The sequence below is a fragment of the Cervus elaphus genome, chromosome 7, assembly GCF_910594005.1.
Source record: "Cervus elaphus chromosome 7, mCerEla1.1, whole genome shotgun sequence".
Classification (NCBI taxonomy): Eukaryota; Metazoa; Chordata; class Mammalia; order Artiodactyla; family Cervidae; genus Cervus; species Cervus elaphus.
In genome coordinates, this window is record NC_057821.1 from 32,118,886 (window position 1) to 32,139,520 (window position 20,635).

Consider the following 20,635-nt stretch of genomic DNA (forward strand, 5'->3'; position numbering starts at 1 on the left):
CCATTTATTCAATGCAAATTTATTAACTATGCACGAAAAGTCCAGCACTGTTCTAGGTACAGGGAAATAGCAGTGAAGAAAAGAGACTACATTTCTGTCCTCATGAGATTTAGATTATATTCTGTATACTAGTTAAACCAAGGAGGAGACTTTGGTCTGTCCCTTACTCATCTGGGGGAGGCAGGAACAAAGGAGAATACTGATAGACCTGGAAATAGGGCCGGAGAGTGTCAGAGAAGGAGGCCTTTGGGAAGGTGAAGATGTGAGAGCCAGTGGCCATATTGTAAAAGGACACAACTCCAGCCTCGAAGTCCAGAAAAATCCCCACAACCAGGGGCTGCTCTGTCAGTTGAATGGAAGTTAGGGGATAAGTAAGCGCTACATAGCCTTCCTTGCACCGTCTGATGGCCCAGAATCCAGACTGAGGCGTCGGCACCATGACAGTGTCCCTCTGAACATTTTCCATACAGACTCCTAAATCCCACCCAGTTCCTTCTCCCACATCTACTTCAAAGTAATGTTTCCCTGAAGTGAAGCCTTCACAGCCCAGGATACAGGGCAAGGCACTAAATCTCCTAGAAGAATTATCAAGCTTCTCCTGAGGGCATCCACGAGTCACTTGTCTCCCATCCTCAGACAGAATTAGTTCATAATGAGCTGTATCTGGATCCAGAGTCACGCTGACTGCAAACAAAAATAAGGACATGATTTTTGTGGCTGAGAGCACAGTTTATTTTAAATAAAACCAGCCTGTGTTCAGATCCAAGCATGGTTTCTTACTAACTGTCATGAGCTTAGGCAGTTCATTCTCTAAGCCTCAGTTTTGTTAAATATAAAGTGGAAATCATCATATCTGTCACCAAGATAAGTGCCCAATAAGTGGTAGTAATAATAATGATAACATCATCATCATCTTCAACATCATCACCATCTTAGTCACTCAGAGAAGCCAAGGAGCAGGACTAACCATAGTTAACTTGATTAACTTCCTCTCCAAAGTCCTTCCTCTCTCTTGGAGGACTTCTAGGAATCATGGAACATTGAAGCATAAATGAGCCCTTCCTCATCTCTACTTAATTACCATTTACACTGAGGATCAGAGAAGGAAAATGATACAATTGATGTCATAACTTGTTATTGGAAATCCCAGAATTTTACTCAGGCTTCAGGACATACACCTCAGCTCTTCTTTCTTGTTTCAGGTAATATTCTATAGGGATTATACAGAGTAATATACCTGACTAGAGTCAAGTAAGACAGAAAAAGGTATGATAAACTAAACTGTGATACTGACCAGCAGTGCAATTTTAAAAATGAAAAGTGGTAGTGGGATGTTACAGCAAGAGAGTTAAGAACTACTGTGTTACTGGGTTAAACACTGATCAGTTGGATTGTGGTAATAAGGGAAATCAAGTATTAGGAAAAACTTCCTGTGCTGGATGTTCTCCCTTTGCTCCTCCAGATCACACTCTACCTTTCTCCAGCCTGCTCCATGTCCAGGAAGGGTAACCCCTCTGGACACCGCAACAAGGCTCCCTTCCCTCTGACTACTGTTTGGTTAAGCCAATGGGAAGGACTAGAGGAGACCATAGGGCAAAAAGAAGCAGAATTAGAAGTATTTAGTACCCCAAGTCCCTCCCTACTGGCTGTGGTTTGGAGGGTCTGTGTTTGGTCACACTCTCCTTTAGCTACAGCTCCCTCTATCTGCTACTGAAACCCTGGGAAGGTGATGACTTCCTCCGTATTCCTAGCTTTGGGTTGCTTCACTGTTCCTTGTTAGCACTAAAATCCTCATCTTTGTAAACATCCCTTTATTAACTCTGTTCAGTGAGTCTTTATCATGAGCCAGACTCACAAAGTTTGGGGCTTCAATTAATATTCCCGGAATGATCCAGGAAAACCAAGCTGAGAAAATCAAATTTTTACAGGTTAGTAAATCACCTGAAAGATGGTTGATTACTGAGCTCTTTGGAAATCAATCACAGACCTTGGTAGTGGTTGTTACTGTTGTTTGTCTTGATAAATTGAAGGGGAACTGAATACGGGTTCATTATCCTTATCGGAAACCCCTGGGGCCAAATGGGTTTTGAAATTCAGAATATTTTTGATGTTATAAAGGCAAGAAATACAGATGCTCTAATTAGACCCCTGGTAGGGTCTAAGGTGGCTTCCCTCATAGCTCAGTTGGTAAAGAGTCCGCCTGCACTGCAGGAGGCCCCAGTTCGGTTCCTGGGTTGGGAAGATCCCCTGGAGAAGGGATAGGCTACCCATTCCAGTATTCTTGGGCTTTCCTGTGGCTCAGCTGGTAAAGAATCCTCCCACAATGCAGGAGACCTGGGTTCGATCCCTGGGTTGGGAAGATCCCCTGGAGAAGGGAAAGGCTACCCACTCCAGTATTCTGGCCTGAAGAATTCCATGAGCTGTATAGTCTATGGGGTCTCCAGAGTTGGACACGACTGCGTGACCTTCACTTTCACTTTTCAGAGTCTAAGGCAGTGTCTTGTAATCTAATGCATCAATATATCTGCTGTAAAACAGACTTTCAAACTAAGCAGGATAAATAGGGAGTTTAAATTGTCCCATTTCAGTTCAGTTCAGGTTTCATCTTGATGTCACTCAGACACTAAGGGAGCTTTCCATGATTCTGCCTCTTAGTGTTCATCTGTTCAGTTCAGTTCAGTTGCTCAGTCGTGTCTGATTCTTTTTGACCCCATGGACTGCAGCATGCCAGGTCTCCCTGTCCATCACCAACTCCTGGATTTTACTCAAACTCATGCCCATTGAGTCAGTAATGCCATCCAACCATCTCATTCTTTGTCGTCCCCTTCTCCTCCTGCCTTCAACTTTTCCCAGCATTAGGGTCTTTTCCAAGGAGTCAGTTCTTTGCATCAGGTGGCCAAAGTATTGGAGTTTCAGCTTCAGCATCGGTCCTTCCAGTGAATATTCAGGACTGGTTTTCTTTAGGACGGATTGGTTGAATCTCCTTGCTGTCCAAGGGACTCTCAAGAATCTTCTCCAACACCATGGATAAAAAGCATCAATTCTTTGGCGCTCAGCTTTCTTTATAGTCCAACTTTCATATCCATAAATGACTACTGGGAAAACCATAGCTTTGACTGGACAGACCTTTGTTGGCAAAGTAATGTCTCTGCTTTTTAATATGCTCTCTAGGGTGGTCATAAATTTTCTTCCAAGGAGCAAGTGTCTTTCAATTTCATGGCTGCAGTCACCATCTGCAGTGATTTTGGAGCCCAAAAACTAGTCTGTCACTATTTCCACTGTTTCTCCATCTATTTGCCATGAAGTGATGGGACCAGATGCCATGATCTTGGTTTTCTGAATGTTGAGTTTTAAGCCAACTTTTTCACTCTCCTCTTTCACTTTCATCAAGAGGCTCCTTAGTTCTTCTCTTTCTGCCATAAGGGTGGTGTTATCTGCATATCTGAGGTTATTGATATTTCTCCCAGCAATCTTGATTCCAGCTTGTGCTTCATCCCGTCCAGCATTTCTCATGATGTACTCTGCATAAAAGTTAAATAAACAGGGTGACAATATACAGCTTTGAAGTATTCCTTTCCCAATTTGGAACCAGTCTGTTGTTCCATGTCCAGTTCTAACTGTTCTTGACCTGCATACAGATTTCTCAGGAGGCAGGTCAGGTGGTCTGGTATTCCCATCTCTAATTTTCCAGTTTGTTGTGACCCACACAAAGTCTTTGGCATAGTCAATAAAGCAAAAGTAGATATTTTTCTGGAACTCTCTTGCTTTTTCAATGATCCAGCGGATGTTGGCAATTTGATCTCTTGTTCCTCTGCTTTTGCTAAATCCAACTTAAACATCTGGAAGTTCACGGTTCATGTCTTGTTGAAGCCTGGCTTGGAGAATTTTGAGCATTACTTTGCTAGTGTGTGATATGAGTGCAGTTGTGCATTCTTTGGCATTGCCTTTCTTTGGGCTTGGAATGAAAACTGACCTTTTCTAGTCCTGTGGCCACTGCTGAGTTTTCCAAATTTACTGGCGTATTGAGTGTGGCACTTTCACAGCATCATCTTCTGGATTTGAAATAGCTCAACTGGAATTCAATCACCTCCACTAGCTTTGTTCGTAGTGATGCTTCTTAAGGCCCACTTGACTTCACATTCCAGGATGTCTGGCTCTAGGTGAGTGATCACACTGTCATGATTATCTGGGTCATGAAGATCTTTTTTGTATAATTCTTCTGTGTATTCTTGCCACCTCTTCTTAATATCTTCTGCTTCTGTTAGGTCCATACCATTTCTATCCTTTATTGAGCCCATCTTTGCATGAAATGTTCCCTTGGTATTTCTAGTTTTCTTGAAGAGTCTCTAGTCTTTCCTGTTCTGTTGTTTTCCTCTATTTCTTTGCACTGATCACTGAGGAAGGCTTTCTTATCTCTCCCTGCTATTCTTTGGAGCTCTGCATTCAGATAGGTATATTTTTCCTATTCTCCTTTGCCTTTCGCTTCTCTTCTTTTCACAGCTATTTGTAAGGCCTCCTGAGACAACCATATTGCCTTTTTGAATTTCTTTTTCTTGGGGATGGTCTTGATCACTGCCTCTGTACAATGTCATGAAACTCCATCCATAGTTCTTCAGGCACTCTGTCTATCAGATCTAATCCCTTGAATCTATTTGTCATTTCCACTGTATAATCTTTAGGGATTTGATTTAGGTCATACCTAAATTGTCTAGTGGTTTTCCCTACTTTTTCCAATTTAAGTCTGAATTTGGCACTAAGGAGTTCATGATCTGAGCTACAGCCAGCTCCCAGTCTTATTTTTGCTGACTGTATAGAGCTTATCCATCTTTGGTTCAAAGAATATAATCAATCTGATTTCTATATTCATCCATGTGTAGAGTCTTCTCTTGTATTGTTGGAAGAGGGTATTTGCTATGACCAGTGCATTCTTTTGGCAGAACTCTATTAGCCTTTGCCCTGCTTCATTCTGTACTCCAAGGCCAAATTTGCCTGTTACTCCAGGTATTTCTTGACTTCCTACTTTTGCATTCCAGTCCCCTGTAATGAAAAGGACATCTTTTTTGGGTGTTAGTTCTAGAAGGTTCTTGTAGATCTTCATAGAACTGTTCAACTTCAATTTCTTCAGCATTACTGGTCAGGGCATAGACTTGGATTACTGTGATATTGAATGGTTTGCCTTGGAAACAAACAGAGATCATTCTGTCGTTTTTGAGATTGCATCTGAGTACTGCATTTCAGACTCTTTTGTTGACTATGATGGCTGCTCCACTTCTTCTAAGGGATTCTTGCCCACAGTAGTAGATATAATGGTCATCTGAGTTAAATTCACCCATTCCACTCTGTTTTAGTTTGCTGTTTCCTAAAGTGTCAATGTTCACTTCTGCCATCTCCTGTTTGACCACTTCCAATTTGCCTTGATTCATGGACCTAACATTCCGGGTTACTATGCCATATTGCTCTTTACAGCAGTGGACTTTACTTCCATCACCAGTCACATCCACAGCTGGGTGTTGTTTTTGCTTTGGCTCCATCTCTTCATTCTTTCTGGAGTTTTTTCCCCCACTGATCTCCAGTAGCATATTGGGCACCTAGTGACCTGGGGAGTTCATATTTTTTGCCTTTTTGCCTTTTCATATTGTCCATGAGGTTCTCAAGGCAAGAATACTGAAGTGGTTTGCCATTCCCTTCTCCAGTGGACCATGTTTTGTCAGAACTCTCCACCATGATCCGTCCATCTTGGGTGGCCCTAGATGGCATGGCTCATAGTTTCATTACCCTCATTAGTGTTCATACTCTTATGGAATTCCTTCCCTTTGATTGTGGGCAGGACCTGTGAATTGTTTCTGACCAGTAGACTATGGCAATAATGATGAGATGGGACTTGCAGTCTCTCTCTCTTTCTCTCTCTCTCGCTTACTCTGAAGAAATAATTAGCCGAGGTGGGAGGCCCAAGTGCAAGCAGCTGAAGGGTGGCTTCTAGAATCCAAGGCAGCCTCCAGCCAGCAGTCAGCAACAAGCCAGAGCCCTAAGTGCCAAACCCAAAAGAAATAAATTCTGCCAACAACCTGAGTGAGCTTCTAAGAGGATTCTTTCCCAGTCTAGCTTCCAGATAAGAACACAGCCAGGTCAACGCCTTAGCTGCAGCCTTGTGAGACCCTAAGCAAAGGACCCAAGTGGGTCTGCACAGATAACCAGTATCCCATGTCCCTGTCTAAGCACTGGAGAAAACTAACAAGAGAGAGTGACAGCTACACTAAAGATATCTGAATGACCCCTCTGGCTGCGAGCCTGCCTGGGGACAGGTGATGAACTTCATTACCACTTAAGGTCCCGTCTATCTGTAGGATTTAGGGCTTCTTCACATACCTTGATGTCTCCTTAACATTTTCTTTACATCAAAGTAAAGCTCCGAAACATTGCACACAGTATGAAGGTCCAAAGAGAGGGCCTCTGGTGGTTCTAGCTTCACAGCGCAACTCCTAGAATAAGCAGAAAGCAAGACTTCTTCAGTGTAAATTCCATTTAGCTCTGTATACCCACACCTCTTTCCCTCCTGAACTCATATAGGACTCACCTGCTCAAAGTATCTTTCACATCCTATGAAGAAAGAAAGACAAAAGATAAGTGTGGGAACATCAATATTTCATGGGACTTGGCATGTGAGGCTGTTCTCTGTAAACACTCCTTCCAAAGAAGTAAAAAGACTAATCGTGGCCTTAGATATTGATGAATACCCAGAGACGATGGTTTCCATCCTGGCCCCATGGGATAGTCAGCATATCAGGGTGTTTATCTGTTACCTTCCTTGCTGAGCTCTGTGGGGAGCTGCAGTGTCTGCAATCATGTCTCCCTGTGATGTGGAAGAAGGCCAGGAGCTTTGCCCCATGCTCCCTCTGGAAAGATTTGCTTTCAGTGACCTCATTTCCTTCAGAGTGAGCCCATATTAGAGACACTTATTGCAAAGGTCCAAAATGGTGAACTCAGCCTTAAGCCCTGAGACTGGGCCACTATGGTGGTAGCAGCAGGTATCACATGGTGGTGGGGCATTGAACTATATTCTCATCCTTACAGTGTGACCCCTAGTTCTGTTAGTAGGAACGGGAAAAAAACAGGTACAATCATAGTTTAGTTTATTGTAATGGGCTGCATCCGAAAGAGCTCTGGAGGGCTCTACAAGCAAATCAAGGAGAAAGTTATCACTCATTTTGACTGCCCCACTTTGTCACCCATCAGTCATCTGAAGGGGTATTTCAGAAGACACTCTCACAGTCAGAGTTGTGTAAAAATGGTAGCCAAAGTTGTCCCATGGTTCCATTTGGCCAAGGAACCCACCATAGCCATATTATTTCTAATTCACCTAAAGGCACTCTATAGACTGGTGGAGGCCACCTTGCAAACATTGACGTGTATCTAAAAGGAACATTACTTTAAATTCCCTACACTAATGTGCCATTTTTGAGTGAACAGGCAAGCCTCACCAAGCTTCCCATGGTTCCTCACCATTTTCTTGCTAAAAGGTCAAAAACAAATACCTTCCCTCCTTTCTCCAAGTGCATAGTCTTACCTGAAGCAATTTCTGGGCTGAGCCCTGACATTTATTCTCTAGTTCCAGGATGTGGTTCTGGAGTTCATGGTTCTTCTGTTGAAGATTGGCCTTATTGTCCCTCAGTCTCCTCAGAGTTTGCTCTTTTTCTTCCTCCAGTTTCCATAGATAAGATTTCTCTTCCTCATGAAGGAAGCTCTGGAGAGTCTTAAAGTCAGACTGGATTTTTTGTTTCTGAGCCTCTATCTTCTCCTTGAGTCAGGAAAAGTGGAAACAAACCAAATGCCCATTGATGGATGAACTGATAAACAATATGCAATATATAGATACAGTGGAATACTATTCAGTCTTAAAAAGGAATGGCATTCTGATACATGAATGAATCTTAAAGACATTACACTAAGTGAAATAAGCCAGAAAAAAAAGAGCAAATATTTTATGATTCCACTTATATGAGATACTTAAAATAGTCAAATTCATAGAGACAGAAAGTAGAGTAGTGGTTACCAGGAGTTGGAAGGAGGAAGGAATGGAACTATACACATACAAATAGTTAAACAGTACATTTTGTTATGTATATTTTAACATGTACACACACAAAAGTAAGTTTGCTCAGCTACCATAAGATTATTTTCCCATGACTCATTCAAGCTGGAAAATTGTCCCACTGTAGAGTCATGCCTGGAAGACAGATACTCAGATGTGGGAGAGGGTGTCACAATTCTCTAGAATCACCCTATTTCCTTATTCAACCAACATGCAAAAGAGATGAGAAGGAGTGATAAATAATTTAAACATGGGACTAGAATCAAGGTCAAAAATTTTTTAAAGTTAAAAAGATAAAAATGAGTTTTTATTTGAGATGTAAGAAGGTAGCTCTGAGTCTGAGAGGATTTCTTGAAACAAAAGCTTATAGTGAACATCACCAAGGCTGGACTTTAAGGCATCCAAGCTAACAGGAGAGTCCATTATTCTCAGCAGTGGGAGGTCTGGGTAGCAGACTTTTGTCATAGTTAACTATGAAATAGTTATCCATCAACCCGCGTCCATGTACTCAACCTTATGTGTAAGAGCGACAGAAACCAAATGATACAGCTTGTCAGACTCAGCTTTCATTTGGTGAGAAAAGAATTGCAATCTCCATGGATGATTTCTCAATTCATACAGTGTTTTGATGGCTGTGATGTTGTGGTTGAAGGGTCATTGATGGGGTTTCCGTGTATATATTAGTTGTAATCAAGATCCTCCCCACTGCCTAAGATCCCAGAAATGAGAGAGGTAAGATTTAACAACCATACCTAAAGGATTGGAGCAGAGAGGTTGGGAGGTTGGACGAGACCTCTGAAAGAGGCAAAATGTCTCACTGGCCTGTGGGATTTGTCTGCAAGTTGATGAATTACATAAATATTCTGTAAAGGAATGCATCTCTGATCAGGGGGAGGCTGGTCAGTCATGAAAATAGTCTTATAGACCTGAGAGTCTGCAGTACTAAGTGTGTAGGTTCTTGGAGCACTTGGATCTTCCTTATAATCCAAGTAGATTTCCTTCATCAGCTTCATGAGCTTCAGTAATACGAATCTCACCTGGAGTGATTCTGTTTTCTTAGCAGTCACAAAGGTTGATTTCTGAACTTGTAAGGCTGAGAGCCACACCCTGTACTGTGGTACATGTGCCCTGTACTAGTATGTGTGCTACGGCAATCAGGTTGATAAGGCCTTCAAATCAAGAAGGTACTTTGAGATATTAAGAACTGAAACTCAGTGAAGAATGACTCTAGCTAAACAGGCATACCAGTTCTGCTTCTCCTGACTGAGGTTTCAGAATTCTAGCCAACTACTACTGAAAGGTTGAGGGGGTTGGAGATAAATTCTCATAGATTTTAGACAACGAGGGGCATAAAACCAGTGGTTTCTCTTTGGATTTTGTCTATTTGGTCTGGTTTAGTGACAATAAGCTTTCACTATATTTTGCCCAATCACCCCCTATATCTGAGCTCTAGGATGGAAAACAGCCTGAGATCAATAAGCCCAAACTCTTACATTCCATTTGGTTATTTGCTCTGCCGTAAACAGCTGCAGGTTCATACATTCCTCTTGCAGTTGCCTCAGTTTTGTCACAGCTTGCTGGAGCTTTTCCTGAAGGAAAAATTGAGTGAATAAAGTCTATTCAACAATTCTTCATTAGCCACCTAAGGGGCAGCCCAGCCCTCCAAGACTACTAGAATAAAACTGAATATGCATTGAGTCCTCACACTTTGCCAGGAAGCATGCTAAGGACTGTGTTTTGCTGTTGTTCAGTCACTAAGTCATGTCCCATTCTTTGCGACCCCGTGGACTGTAGCCTGCCAGGCTCCTCTGTCCAAGGGATTTCCCAGGTGAGATTACTGGAGTTGGTTACCATTTCCTTCTCCAGGGGAACTTCCCAACCCAAAGATCAAACTGCATCTCCTGCATTGGCAGGCAGATTCTTTACCACTGAGCCATCAGGGAAGCCCAAGGGTTGTATATGCAGTAACATATTTGATTCCCTTGGCAATCCTGAGAAGTTAGTAGGATTTTTAACATCATTTCTGTGCTGCAGAAACAGGCTTAGAAAGGGGATAAATAACTTGCTCAAAATGCTGTAACTGGTGGGTGGTTGGACTGTGATTTCAGTTCATCTGTTGACCCTGAGTCTGAGCTATATCCACTACCACTAACAGTCTTGCCAGGGAAATGATGCACATAAAACAAGATAATAATCACCTAAAAATATTTTATTTAATAATGTACTGACCCAAACAGAACCAATGCCAGAGTGTTTGGCACATAGGGTACTTTGTATGTATTATGGTGAGTCAAGAAGGAAAGATCAGGCTGCCAGCCAAAGTTATTAGAAACAGTTAATGGAGCAGGAGGGCTCTGAGGCCTTTTGAAAAATGGTATCATGAAACCATTTTAAAGTGACTTAGTATCCATATCAAGCTTTTAGGTTGTTTTTCAAAACAGTGCCTCACATTTTCATGGAAAGCAAGTTTAAGCTAAATCAAATTGCTAGCTGTGATCAATACTAAAAGAATCAGCTCCTGTCCTAAACCCAGTAAGTATGCTCATTAATTCTTGTGTGCTGTCAACAAAGGGCTCTGCAGAACTTGTTAGCAAGTCAGTATTGCAGTTGCTATGTGCCAAATGCTATTCTAAGCTTTACATGTATTATGTCCTTAAGCCTTATAACAACCTCCTGAGCATGTATGTTGGGGAGGAAGGGAACTACTCTTATCCCCATTCACAGTTAGGGAAACCAGGGCATGAAGACATTAAATAACTTGCTCAAAGCCACCTATCTAAGATTTCAAACTAAGCAGTCTGACTCTCTAGGCTTAGAACCATCACCCCATGGTGCTTCTTTTACTACTTGGTGGGAAAATAATTCCAATGGGAATATCCCCATTACAGCAATTAACTGCTCCATGGAGTTTAAGGAAGAGCTGCCATGTGCTGAGTGGTGGTCAGTATTGGCATATACTGATGGAGGACTCAGAACCTTAATAGTCGATCACCTCCAATTCATGGAAGGGGGGGTTCAAGGAGCTCACACTGAGGACAACAATTTTCTCAAATCTAGGCAGGACAGTACTCTTGCCTAGAAAATCCCATGGACGAAGGAGCCTGGTAGGCTGCAGTCCATGGGGTCGCTACGAGTCGGACACGACTGAGCGACTTCACTTTCACTTTTCAGTTTCACGAGTTGGAGAAGGAAATGGCAACCCACTCCAGTGTTCTTGCCTGGAGAATCCCAGGGATGGGGGAGCCTGGTGGGTTGCCATCTATGGGATCGCACAGAGTCGGACACGACTGAAGCAACTTAGCAGCAGCAGCAGCAGCAGGTAGGACAGAGAAGGAATAAAGCAGCAGGGCTATGCCCACTAGGTTCCATGATAGCAAAGGTCAGCCTTCCTTTACATGATTTTTTTAAAAATGGTTTTGTCTTTTTATTGGAATATAATTGCTTTACAATGTTGTCCATTTCTGCTGTACAAAATCATGAATCAGCCATTTGTATATATACATCCTCTCTTTCTTGAGCATCCCTCCCACCGCCCCCCACCCCCTCCATTCCACCTCTCTAGGTCATCATCACAGAGCACAGAGCTGAGCTCCCTCTGCTGTATAGCACCTTCTTGCTAGCTGTCTGTTTTATACATTAGTACTGTATTTTGAGTGAGTATATGCTTTTGAGTGGGAAACTCAGGAGTTGCTCAAAACCTCACACTCTGCTTTATCCTTGATGACCAATCACTTCCAAATCCTTCCCCTCTCACTCTTTCCTAAATCTGGCTTAGAACTGATCTCTTCCCACTTCTCACAGGAATAATCTGAATTTTACTACTTAGTATTCCTTTCATTGTATCAGTACAAGAATGTTCTTTTCATTGTTAACCTGATCCTTCACTCTGCAAATGAAAATCCCCTCATGGCCAGGACTACTCTGGGCTAGGATGCAGACCTGATTTTCATTCCCATAACATCACTTGCCTCCCCTGCACACCCCCCTGGCCTAGTCACAGCAAGTCAGGTATGCTCCCATGGCTGTGCCTTTGCACATGTGGTCCCCTCTGTCTAGAATGTCCTCTCCCTTCTCCATACTTCTATTAATATATTTGGTTAATTTTTATGTACTCTTCAAGAATCATTCTTGGGAAGATTCCTCAGTTACTACTCCACACCCCTTAGTGCTCTGCTCCACTATCCAAACCAGGGGATTCCAGGCAGCCTTTTTGCTGATTTGTCTTTCCTATTAGACTGTAAGATACCTAAAAGGTGGTGTGTTTTTGACCCCTGTGTTTTCAGACTCTATCCCGTGGTCTTGCACATTGTTTCTCAAATCACACACATGGTATGAAACAATAAAACATGCAGGTGTGCACTGGAGCACATGGCATTCTAACGCAGGGAGGAGTTCATCAGAGCCAGAAAGGATAGGGACAAAAGTGACCTTTGGGACTTGATTTAGTGAGGACCCATCCTTCTACTTTTCAGAAGAATGACATGATGTAAGCTATATCTCAGGATCCTAATCTTGGGTTTCAGGCCAAATAAATCTCAGGTCTCAGGGGGCAACATGAGGCCAAGTACTCGCCGAAGCCCTGTGGGCCACCACTCACCTTGTAGCCTTGGCATACTTCTTCCACCAGAGCTGTGGCATGCCCTTTGTGCTGTGGTCCACGATCACAGAGCCAGCAGATGAGCTGGCCCTCGTCTTCACAGAACAGGTGGAGCTTCTCTCCATGTTCCTCACATGACATCTCCTGGTCCATCTCCTTGATGACTTCAATGAGATTTCCCAGCTGCTTATTGGGTCGGAGGCTCGCCATGTTAAATGGTGCTCGACACTGAGGACAGCAGAATGTATTCTGCCATGGTTGCATCTGGTAGCAGCTCACTATGCATGCTTGGCAGTAGCTGTGTCCACAGTTGATGCTCACTGCGTTAGTCATTAGGTGCAGGCAGATGGAGCAGGTGGCTTCCTCCCTCATCTTCTTTGAGGCCATGGCTTTTCCTGAAAAGCTCCAATATTGAATCCAGAGCCAGAGATGAAGTGATTAGAATTTTCCCACAGTGATGGAACTTTACCTCTCCTGAGTCTCTGTCCAATGCACTGGTTGCCACTGGTTTCAACAGGTCATGGAGTCTTCTCTAGAGAGAGAAGAAATAGGTTGGAATTTAGAAGATGCATCAAATGTAGCTGTGTTGTGGAATATGATCGTGACTATTACATGTGGCCACTTTAATTACAATTAAATAGAATTTAAAATTCTGTTTCTCACACCTCTTAGCCATATTTAAATTGCTTAATAGCTGCAGGTGATTGGTGGCTATATGAAAGTCCATATGAAAGCCCAGATAGAGAACATTCCATCACTGTGAAAAGTTTTCACTGACAGAGGGAGAGAAACCAGACTAATTTCCTCAACCAAAGCTGCAGCAAGAGCGAGAACTCAGTGAGGGACTGTTAAAGTCTTTCCCCCTCTAATGAACATCAAGAATAATTAGTACCAGAATTGTTTCTTTGTAACTTGTAGTAACACTTAGGTAAAGGGGTGGTCTATTAAGGATTTGATTGAGACAATCAAATTCGACTCTAATTAAACCCTCACTCCTACCCCACAAAGAACAAAAGACACCATAATAAAGTCCCTAGTGGGAATCTAACTGGACGATAATGAAAGTAAAAAAGAGAACCAGAAGAACAAGTAAAGAAAGCAAGTTCTTTTTCCCCCTCCCTGACCTGAGAAAAAGAGAATTGGAAAGAGAGCTGGGAAGAGAAGGGGAGCAGAACTCCTTGACAGCTAGGGAGGTGACTTCTCCAGGCAGGACTTGTCTCTCAGGAGAAGTTCAGAGTGACTGGAACACAGGGAGTTTGCAGAATCCAGGATAGGGGAAGGTGAGAAGCAGATATCTGAGAAGGCAGGGCCTCTCAACCCTGAGGGCTTAACCTCTAGGGACCTGACAACCAATAGACAAAAGGAGTCGACCGTCTCACCCACAGCTTAGACCCCTGCTTCCGCATTCCTGGGAGTTTGTCAGGGAGGGCAGCAGAGGATGAAGGAAGTTGAGAGTGGCCTTTCCTTTGAACTGACAGGGCCAGAATCAAAAGCAAGGATTCAACTAAAGTTACTGGACAGGCTATGTCCCTCTAATAACCAGGACCAATCTCTTGGATCCAAAGAGAATTTCTCCTGGAGATTTCTGTTCTTTGGCAGTTTATCTCCCCCAAGCGAAAAACTAGGCTCCTCTCTGCCACTGGTGCTGTGCTCCCGGGGGGAGAAGGACTTCCCCTCCTCTGGGGCCCCAGGGTGCCTGTCCTGGACCTTCACTCACCTCACATTCTGTATCTTCGGAGATCTGACATGGAGTCTGGTGAAAAAGAAAGCAGACCGGGTGTGAGAGCCATGAAGCAAAGGCCTGGCTATTTTCAGAGTTCCAGCAACTGTTATCAGGAAACAACACCCCTCTGACTCTCCCATCCTGCCGCCCATCAACACACACACACACACACACACACACACACACACACACACACACACACACACACACACACACACACACACACACACACACACACACACCATAAGCACACACTCTCACGCACCCAGCCTCCCCCATCCTCCTCCTCCAAGAGTTCCAGCAACTGTTATCAGGAAACAACACCCCTCTGACTCTCCCATCCTGCCGCCCATCAACACACACACACACACACACACACACACACACACACACACACACACACACACACACACACACACACACACACACACACACACACACACACCCATAAGCACACACTCTCACGCACCCAGCCTCCCCCATCCTCCTCCTCCAACAACACACGTCTCCTATCCCTCCGTGGAGAAAACATGGGTCTGACCTTTTCCACTCCCTTCTCCACACAGCAGACAGTCACATATTCACTGCCAGGTCCCTCTGTAGCTGCTGGTTCCTGAGGTCTGGGTGAGGAAGTTAACTACACACAAAAGTGAAACTATTTCAGAAGGCGGGGCCCTATAAGATCCGGGGTGGAAACTGGTGAAATGGCCCGTATCTTTGGCACTCAGCTTGTACTGAAAGGGAGGGGAGATGGTAGGAAAAATATTTTTCTTTTACAGCAATAAAAAGAAGGAACAAATTAATAATTCAGTAAAACTCTTTTGTAACCCCACCACAGAGGATTTAAAAGTCCAAAGTCTGCAGAGTTTAGAGACCCTGACTTGAAATCTTTCTACTGTTGCCACTAACTCCCTTGGGGTTTATAAGCCGTCCTGGCTGATGTTATGTTTTACCATTTTTAGTCGCTTATTGTTTTATAACTGCTCCGAAGAGTGTGGTGAAAAAAGGGGCAGTACAATAATAAAGCTCACTGGTGTCAGAGAGAATTTGCTCAAGTCAGTCTCCCATTCTTCTCTGTCCTGATGCTGTGTCTCATTTTCCTCCGCAGTGTCCCTCCACAAGATTCAAATACTTATCAGTAATCAGTCAGACACCAGAAACAGCAGATGGGAGCCACTCATGGCCCAGCAGTGAATGGCCTTAGCTGGGAGCAGTTTGAGGCCTGGGAACCATCACCTGCAGTGTGCTCTGTGGAAGGAAGACTGTGGGGTCTGGGGTCGAGTACTTGGCGCCTCAGCTCCAGCCTCTCCAGTTCAAAATAAGGGCAAAAATACTAATACTGTCCCCACTTAATTTAGATTTATTATTTAATAGGGGAAAAAATAGCTCAAAATAAGACCCTGCCCCATGTATAGCCTTAGGTGTGGTGGTGGCGGTTTAGTCGCTAAGTTGTGTCCGACTCTTGCGACCCCGTGGGGTGTAGTCTGCCAGGCTCCTCTATCCATGGGGATTCTCCAGGCAAGAATACTGGAGTGGCTTTTCATTTCCTTCTCCAGGGGATCCTACCGACCCAGGAATTGAATTTGTGTCTCCTGCACTACCGGCAGATTCTTTACCAACAGAGCTATGAGGGAAGCCCAGCCTTAGGTGTAAGAGGTATTATGATAAGTGCACAATAAGTGTTTGCTTAGGAAATAAGTATATGTTGTGACTCAAGGAAGACAGTAAGGAAGGCTGAGGACACAGGCAGGAGAAGTTAAATTTGTTGTTCTGGTTAAATTATTTGTGGCTTTGAAGTCTGGGATGAAAGCACTTTCCTCCATACATGTTGTGTTTGCTTTTGCCTGGTGGCTTGAGTACTACCAGTCAAGAAGTAAACTCAAAAAAAATAGTAATAAAAAAAATAATAAAAAAAAAGAAGTAAACTCACTTCAAAGGTTGAGGATTTTTTGCTTTTGTTTTTGTTTTGCTGTTTGTTTGTTTTGATAACCCAAGTGATGTGAAATTTCACCCCAAATATGTATAGAAATTGGCTTCTGGTTACAACTTACCAGGGTCTATTTCTCTCTCTCTTTTTCTTTTCTTTGTGCCCTCCTCAGCACCAGAGTTCTCAGAGCTCTTTCAGTTTCCAGGAGGTGAGATGGGTTTATTTCTAGTTCACCTTTGTCACCCTTTGGGAATCTCCATTTTATTGGTGGTAGTGGAGGTGTCTTCTTTTAGACATATCACCTTTTCAGGATCTGGGCTTTGATTTTAGACTATCTTTATTTTCTAATGTAAACAGTTTAAGCTATAAATTTCCCTCTAGGCACTGTTTAGTTGCCTCTCACAAAGCTATATATGCCTTATTTTCATTATTCTATAGTTCAAATATATTATAATTTTTATTATGATTTTTACGTGGTAGATTAATTTAGTAGTATGTTGCTTAGTTTCCACAAATTGGGGGCTTATGTGATCTTAGTTCTCTAACCAGGGTTGGAACCCAGGCCCTGGCAGTGAAAGCATTGGAGTCCTAACCGCTGGACTACCAGAGAATTCCCAAGACAACATATACTATCTGATTTAAATTCCTCTAACTTTATTGACTTGTATAGTGGCCCAGAATATGTCTATCATTATGACTATAACCATATGTACTTGAAAAGAATGTGGATGCAGATATTCAGTATAATTCAGTATAATGTTCTTTAAATACCAATTTGTTCAAGGTGATAGATAGGGTTTTTCAGTCTTCTGTGACTTTTTAGATGTTTTATCCAGTTATTATATCACTACTGAAAGAAAGGTATTAAAATCTCCAACTGGGATTATAGAATTGCTTATTTTTCCCTTTAATCCTTTCCATTTTTGCATCATGTATTTTGAAGGCTTGTCATTAAGCTCATACACATTTATGATTATGTTTTCTTGATGAAAAAACTGACCCTTTTATCAATACAGAATGGTACTCTTTATCTCTGGAAATGTTCTCTGTCTTAAACTCTACTTTTTATTAATATAGACACTCCAGTCTGTTTATGCTTACTATTTGCATAAGTGTGAAGTGTTGGTCATTCAGTCGTCAGTCGTGTCCTACTCTTTGCGAACCTCTGGACTGTAGCCCATCAGGCTCCTCTGTCCATGGAATTCTCCAGGCAAGAGTACTGGAGTGGGCAGCCATTCCCTTCTCCAGGGAATCTTTCTGACCCAAGGATGAACCCTGGTCTCTGCATTGCAGGCAGATTCTTTACCGTCTGAGCCACCAGCGATGCCCTTACTGCTTGCATAGTACCTGTTTTTCTATACATTTATTTGACCTATCTGTGTATTTGTGTTTCAGGTGTTTTTCTTCTAGCTAATATATGTTCAGTTCTGGCATTTTTTTTAATCCATTCTAATAATCTTTGCCTTTTAATTGGAGTATTTAAACAGTTAACATTTAACATTAACCTTTATTCTTCTTCCCTTACTATACCGGCTGCTGCTGCTGCTGTTGCTAAGTCGCTTCAGTCGTGTCCAACTCTGTGCGACCCCATAGCCCTGGGATTCTCTAGGCAAGAACACTGGAGTGGGTTGCCATTTCCTTCTCCAGGGCATGAAAGCAAAAAGTGAAAGTGAAGTCGCTCAGTCATGTCCAACTCTTCGAGACCCCATGGACTGCAGCCTACCAGGCTCCTCCGTCCATGGGATTTTCCAGGCAAGAGTACTGGAATAGGGTGACATTGCCTTCTCCGACTATACTGGCTAGGACCTCCCAATAGTGAATATAAACTGAAATAGTTGGCATCCTAGTTTTATTTCTAATCTGGGGGGAAGGACAGAGGTGGAAAAAACTTTTGATAATTTGTCATTTCATATATTTCTTGTTATTACTGTTTTCTTTTACATTTAAAAATTTCACTGAAACATGTAAATTATCATATGTGAAACAAATCGCCAGTCCAGGTTCGATGCATGATACAGGGTACAGGGCTGGTGCACTGGGATGACCCAGAGGGATGGGACGGAGAGGGAGGTAGGAGGGGGGTTCAGGATGGGGAACATATGTACACCCATGGCAGATTCATGTCAATGTATGGCAAAACCAATACAATATTGTAAAGTAAAATAAATAAATATTAAATAAATAAATAAATAAAATAAAAAATAAAAATAAATTAAAAAAAAAAAACTTGTAACCAGGAGGCTTGGAAATACATACATACATATATATATATATATATATCATTACATTTTGCATGTATTAATAGGACAAGAATAGTTTCCAGGAAAATATCACACAACATCTGTCAATTTTGCTTCTATCTTTCTTTCACATTTTATATAAGCTACATAAGGAAGACATTATTTAAAGTAGGCATTGGTTCAATTCCTGGGTCAGGAAGATCTCCTGGAAAAGGACATGCCAACCCACTCCAGTATTCTTACCTGGAGAATTCCACGGACAGAGGAGCCTAGTGGGCTACGGTCCATGGGATCACAAAGAGTCGGACACTACTGAAGTGACTTAGCGCACACACACATTAATATTTTACCAGTCTTCTTAGTGCCTTACCTGTTTATATGTTTACCAGTAGATGGCACTCTCACATTTATGTCCCCATGGCTTTGCCTTTATGAAAGCATAACTATTTCTTTGACATTACATTTTAAAAAATGTAAATTTAATCTGGTTCTTATAAATGATTTTAAGTGATTCATACTAACAATGACAATTAAATCCTGTCATTTAAAATGTAGGCATTTATTAACATAATGAGCATTTATTGAACAGCTTTTTTAGTACTCGTGCCTTGAAAGTCCCATGGATGAAAGAGAGTGGTAGGCTACAGTCCATGGGGTTGCAAAGAGTCAGACACGACTGAGCGACTTCTTTCACATTCTTTTTTATTGCAGACACTAGCCTGGATCCTAGGAAGATATCAACTAAAAAAAAATTTATTTCCTTTAAAAATTTCCAGAAAGTTAAAATATTTTTTTTAATTAATTATATTCTAAGTGTTTTTTTTTTCCCAGTGGGTTTTGTCATACATTGATATGAATCAGCCATGGATTTACATGTATTCCCAATCCCGATCCCCCCTCCCACCTCCCTCTCCACCCGATTCCTCTGGGTCTTCCCAGTGCACCAGGCCGGAGCACTTGTCTCATGCATCCCACCTGGGCTGGTGATCTGTTTCACCATAGATAGTATACATGCTGTTCTTTTGAAATATCCCACCCTCACATTCTCCCACAAAGTTCAAAAGTCTGTTCTGTATTTCTGTGTCTCTTTTTCTGTTTTGCATATAGGGTTATCGTTATCACCTTTCTAAATTCCATATATATGTGTTAGTATGCTGTAATGTTCTTTATCTTTCTGGCTTACTTCACTCTGTATAATGGGCTCCAGCTTCATCCATCTCATTAGGACTGGTTCAAATGAATTCTTTTTAATGGCTGAGTAATATTCCATGGTGTATATGTACCACAGCTTCCTTATCCATTCATCTGCTGATGGGCATCTAGGTTGCTTCCATGTCCTGGCTATTATAAACAGTGCTGCGATGAACATTGGGGTGCACGTGTCTCTTTCAGATCTGGTTTCCTCAGTGTGTATGCCCAGAAGTGGGATTGCTGGGTCATATGGCAGTTCTATTTCCAGTTTTTTAAGAAGGCTCCACACTGTTTTCCATAGCGGTTGTACTAGTTTGCATTCCCACCAACAGTGTAAGAGGGTTCCCTTTTCTCCACACCCTCTCCAGCATTTATTGCTTGTAGACTTTTGGATAGCAGCCATCCTGACTGGCGTGTAATGGTACCTCATTGTGGTTTTGATTTGCATTTCTCTGATAATGAGTGATGTTGAGCATCTTTTCATGTGTTTGTTAGCCATCTGTATGTCTTCTTTGGAGAAATGTCTGTTTAGTTCTTTGGCCCATTTTTTGATTGGGTCATTTATTTTTCTGGAATTGAGCTGCAGGAGTTGCTTGTATATTTTTGAGATTAATCCTTTGTCTGTTTCTTCATTTTTATATTCTAAATGTTATACAAGGTAAGAAAAAGTATTGAGGCTGAGGAAGAAAAACAAAGAAGCAAAAACTCCTGGCAGAACCTGGATACTTCTGCAGAGGTGATAACCTCTGAACTATGTTTTGAAGAAGAAGTGAAAGTTCACCAAGAGAAGGGAGTTCAGGATTACAGAACGACTCTTGTAGAAAGATCAGGGTCATTAAAAATATTCCTTATTATGTAGATACAGTGA

At 42.3% G+C, this 20,635-nt stretch overlaps 1 protein-coding gene across 1 annotated transcript; it reads right to left on the reverse strand.

Annotated features, from left to right (window-relative positions):
• On the reverse strand, positions 1–15,080 carry TRIM38 (tripartite motif containing 38). The gene is made up of 8 exons (XM_043908336.1): positions 14,951–15,080; positions 14,404–14,439; positions 12,687–13,218; positions 9,583–9,678; positions 7,565–7,795; positions 6,575–6,597; positions 6,367–6,479; positions 1–684 (listed from the first exon to the last, which is right to left on the reverse strand). Exons 3-8 carry the CDS (start codon positions 13,071–13,073, stop codon positions 164–166), a joined length of 1,371 nt encoding a protein of 456 aa, XP_043764271.1. The 5' UTR covers positions 13,074–13,218; positions 14,404–14,439; positions 14,951–15,080; the 3' UTR covers positions 1–163.
• Between the last annotated feature and the right edge of the window lie 5,555 nt (positions 15,081–20,635).

Coding starts and splice junctions, on each gene's coding strand:
- TRIM38 (XM_043908336.1), bottom strand. CDS start 13,073: ATGGCCTCAAAGAAGATGAGGGAGGAAGCCACCTGCTCCATCTGCCTG. Junction 9,679..12,686: donor AAGTATGCCAAGGCTACAAG/GTGAGTGGTGGC, acceptor TTTTTCCTTCAG/GAAAAGCTCCAGCAAGCTGT. Junction 7,796..9,582: donor AGCAAATAACCAAATGGAAT/GTAAGAGTTTGG, acceptor TCCTGACTCAAG/GAGAAGATAGAGGCTCAGAA.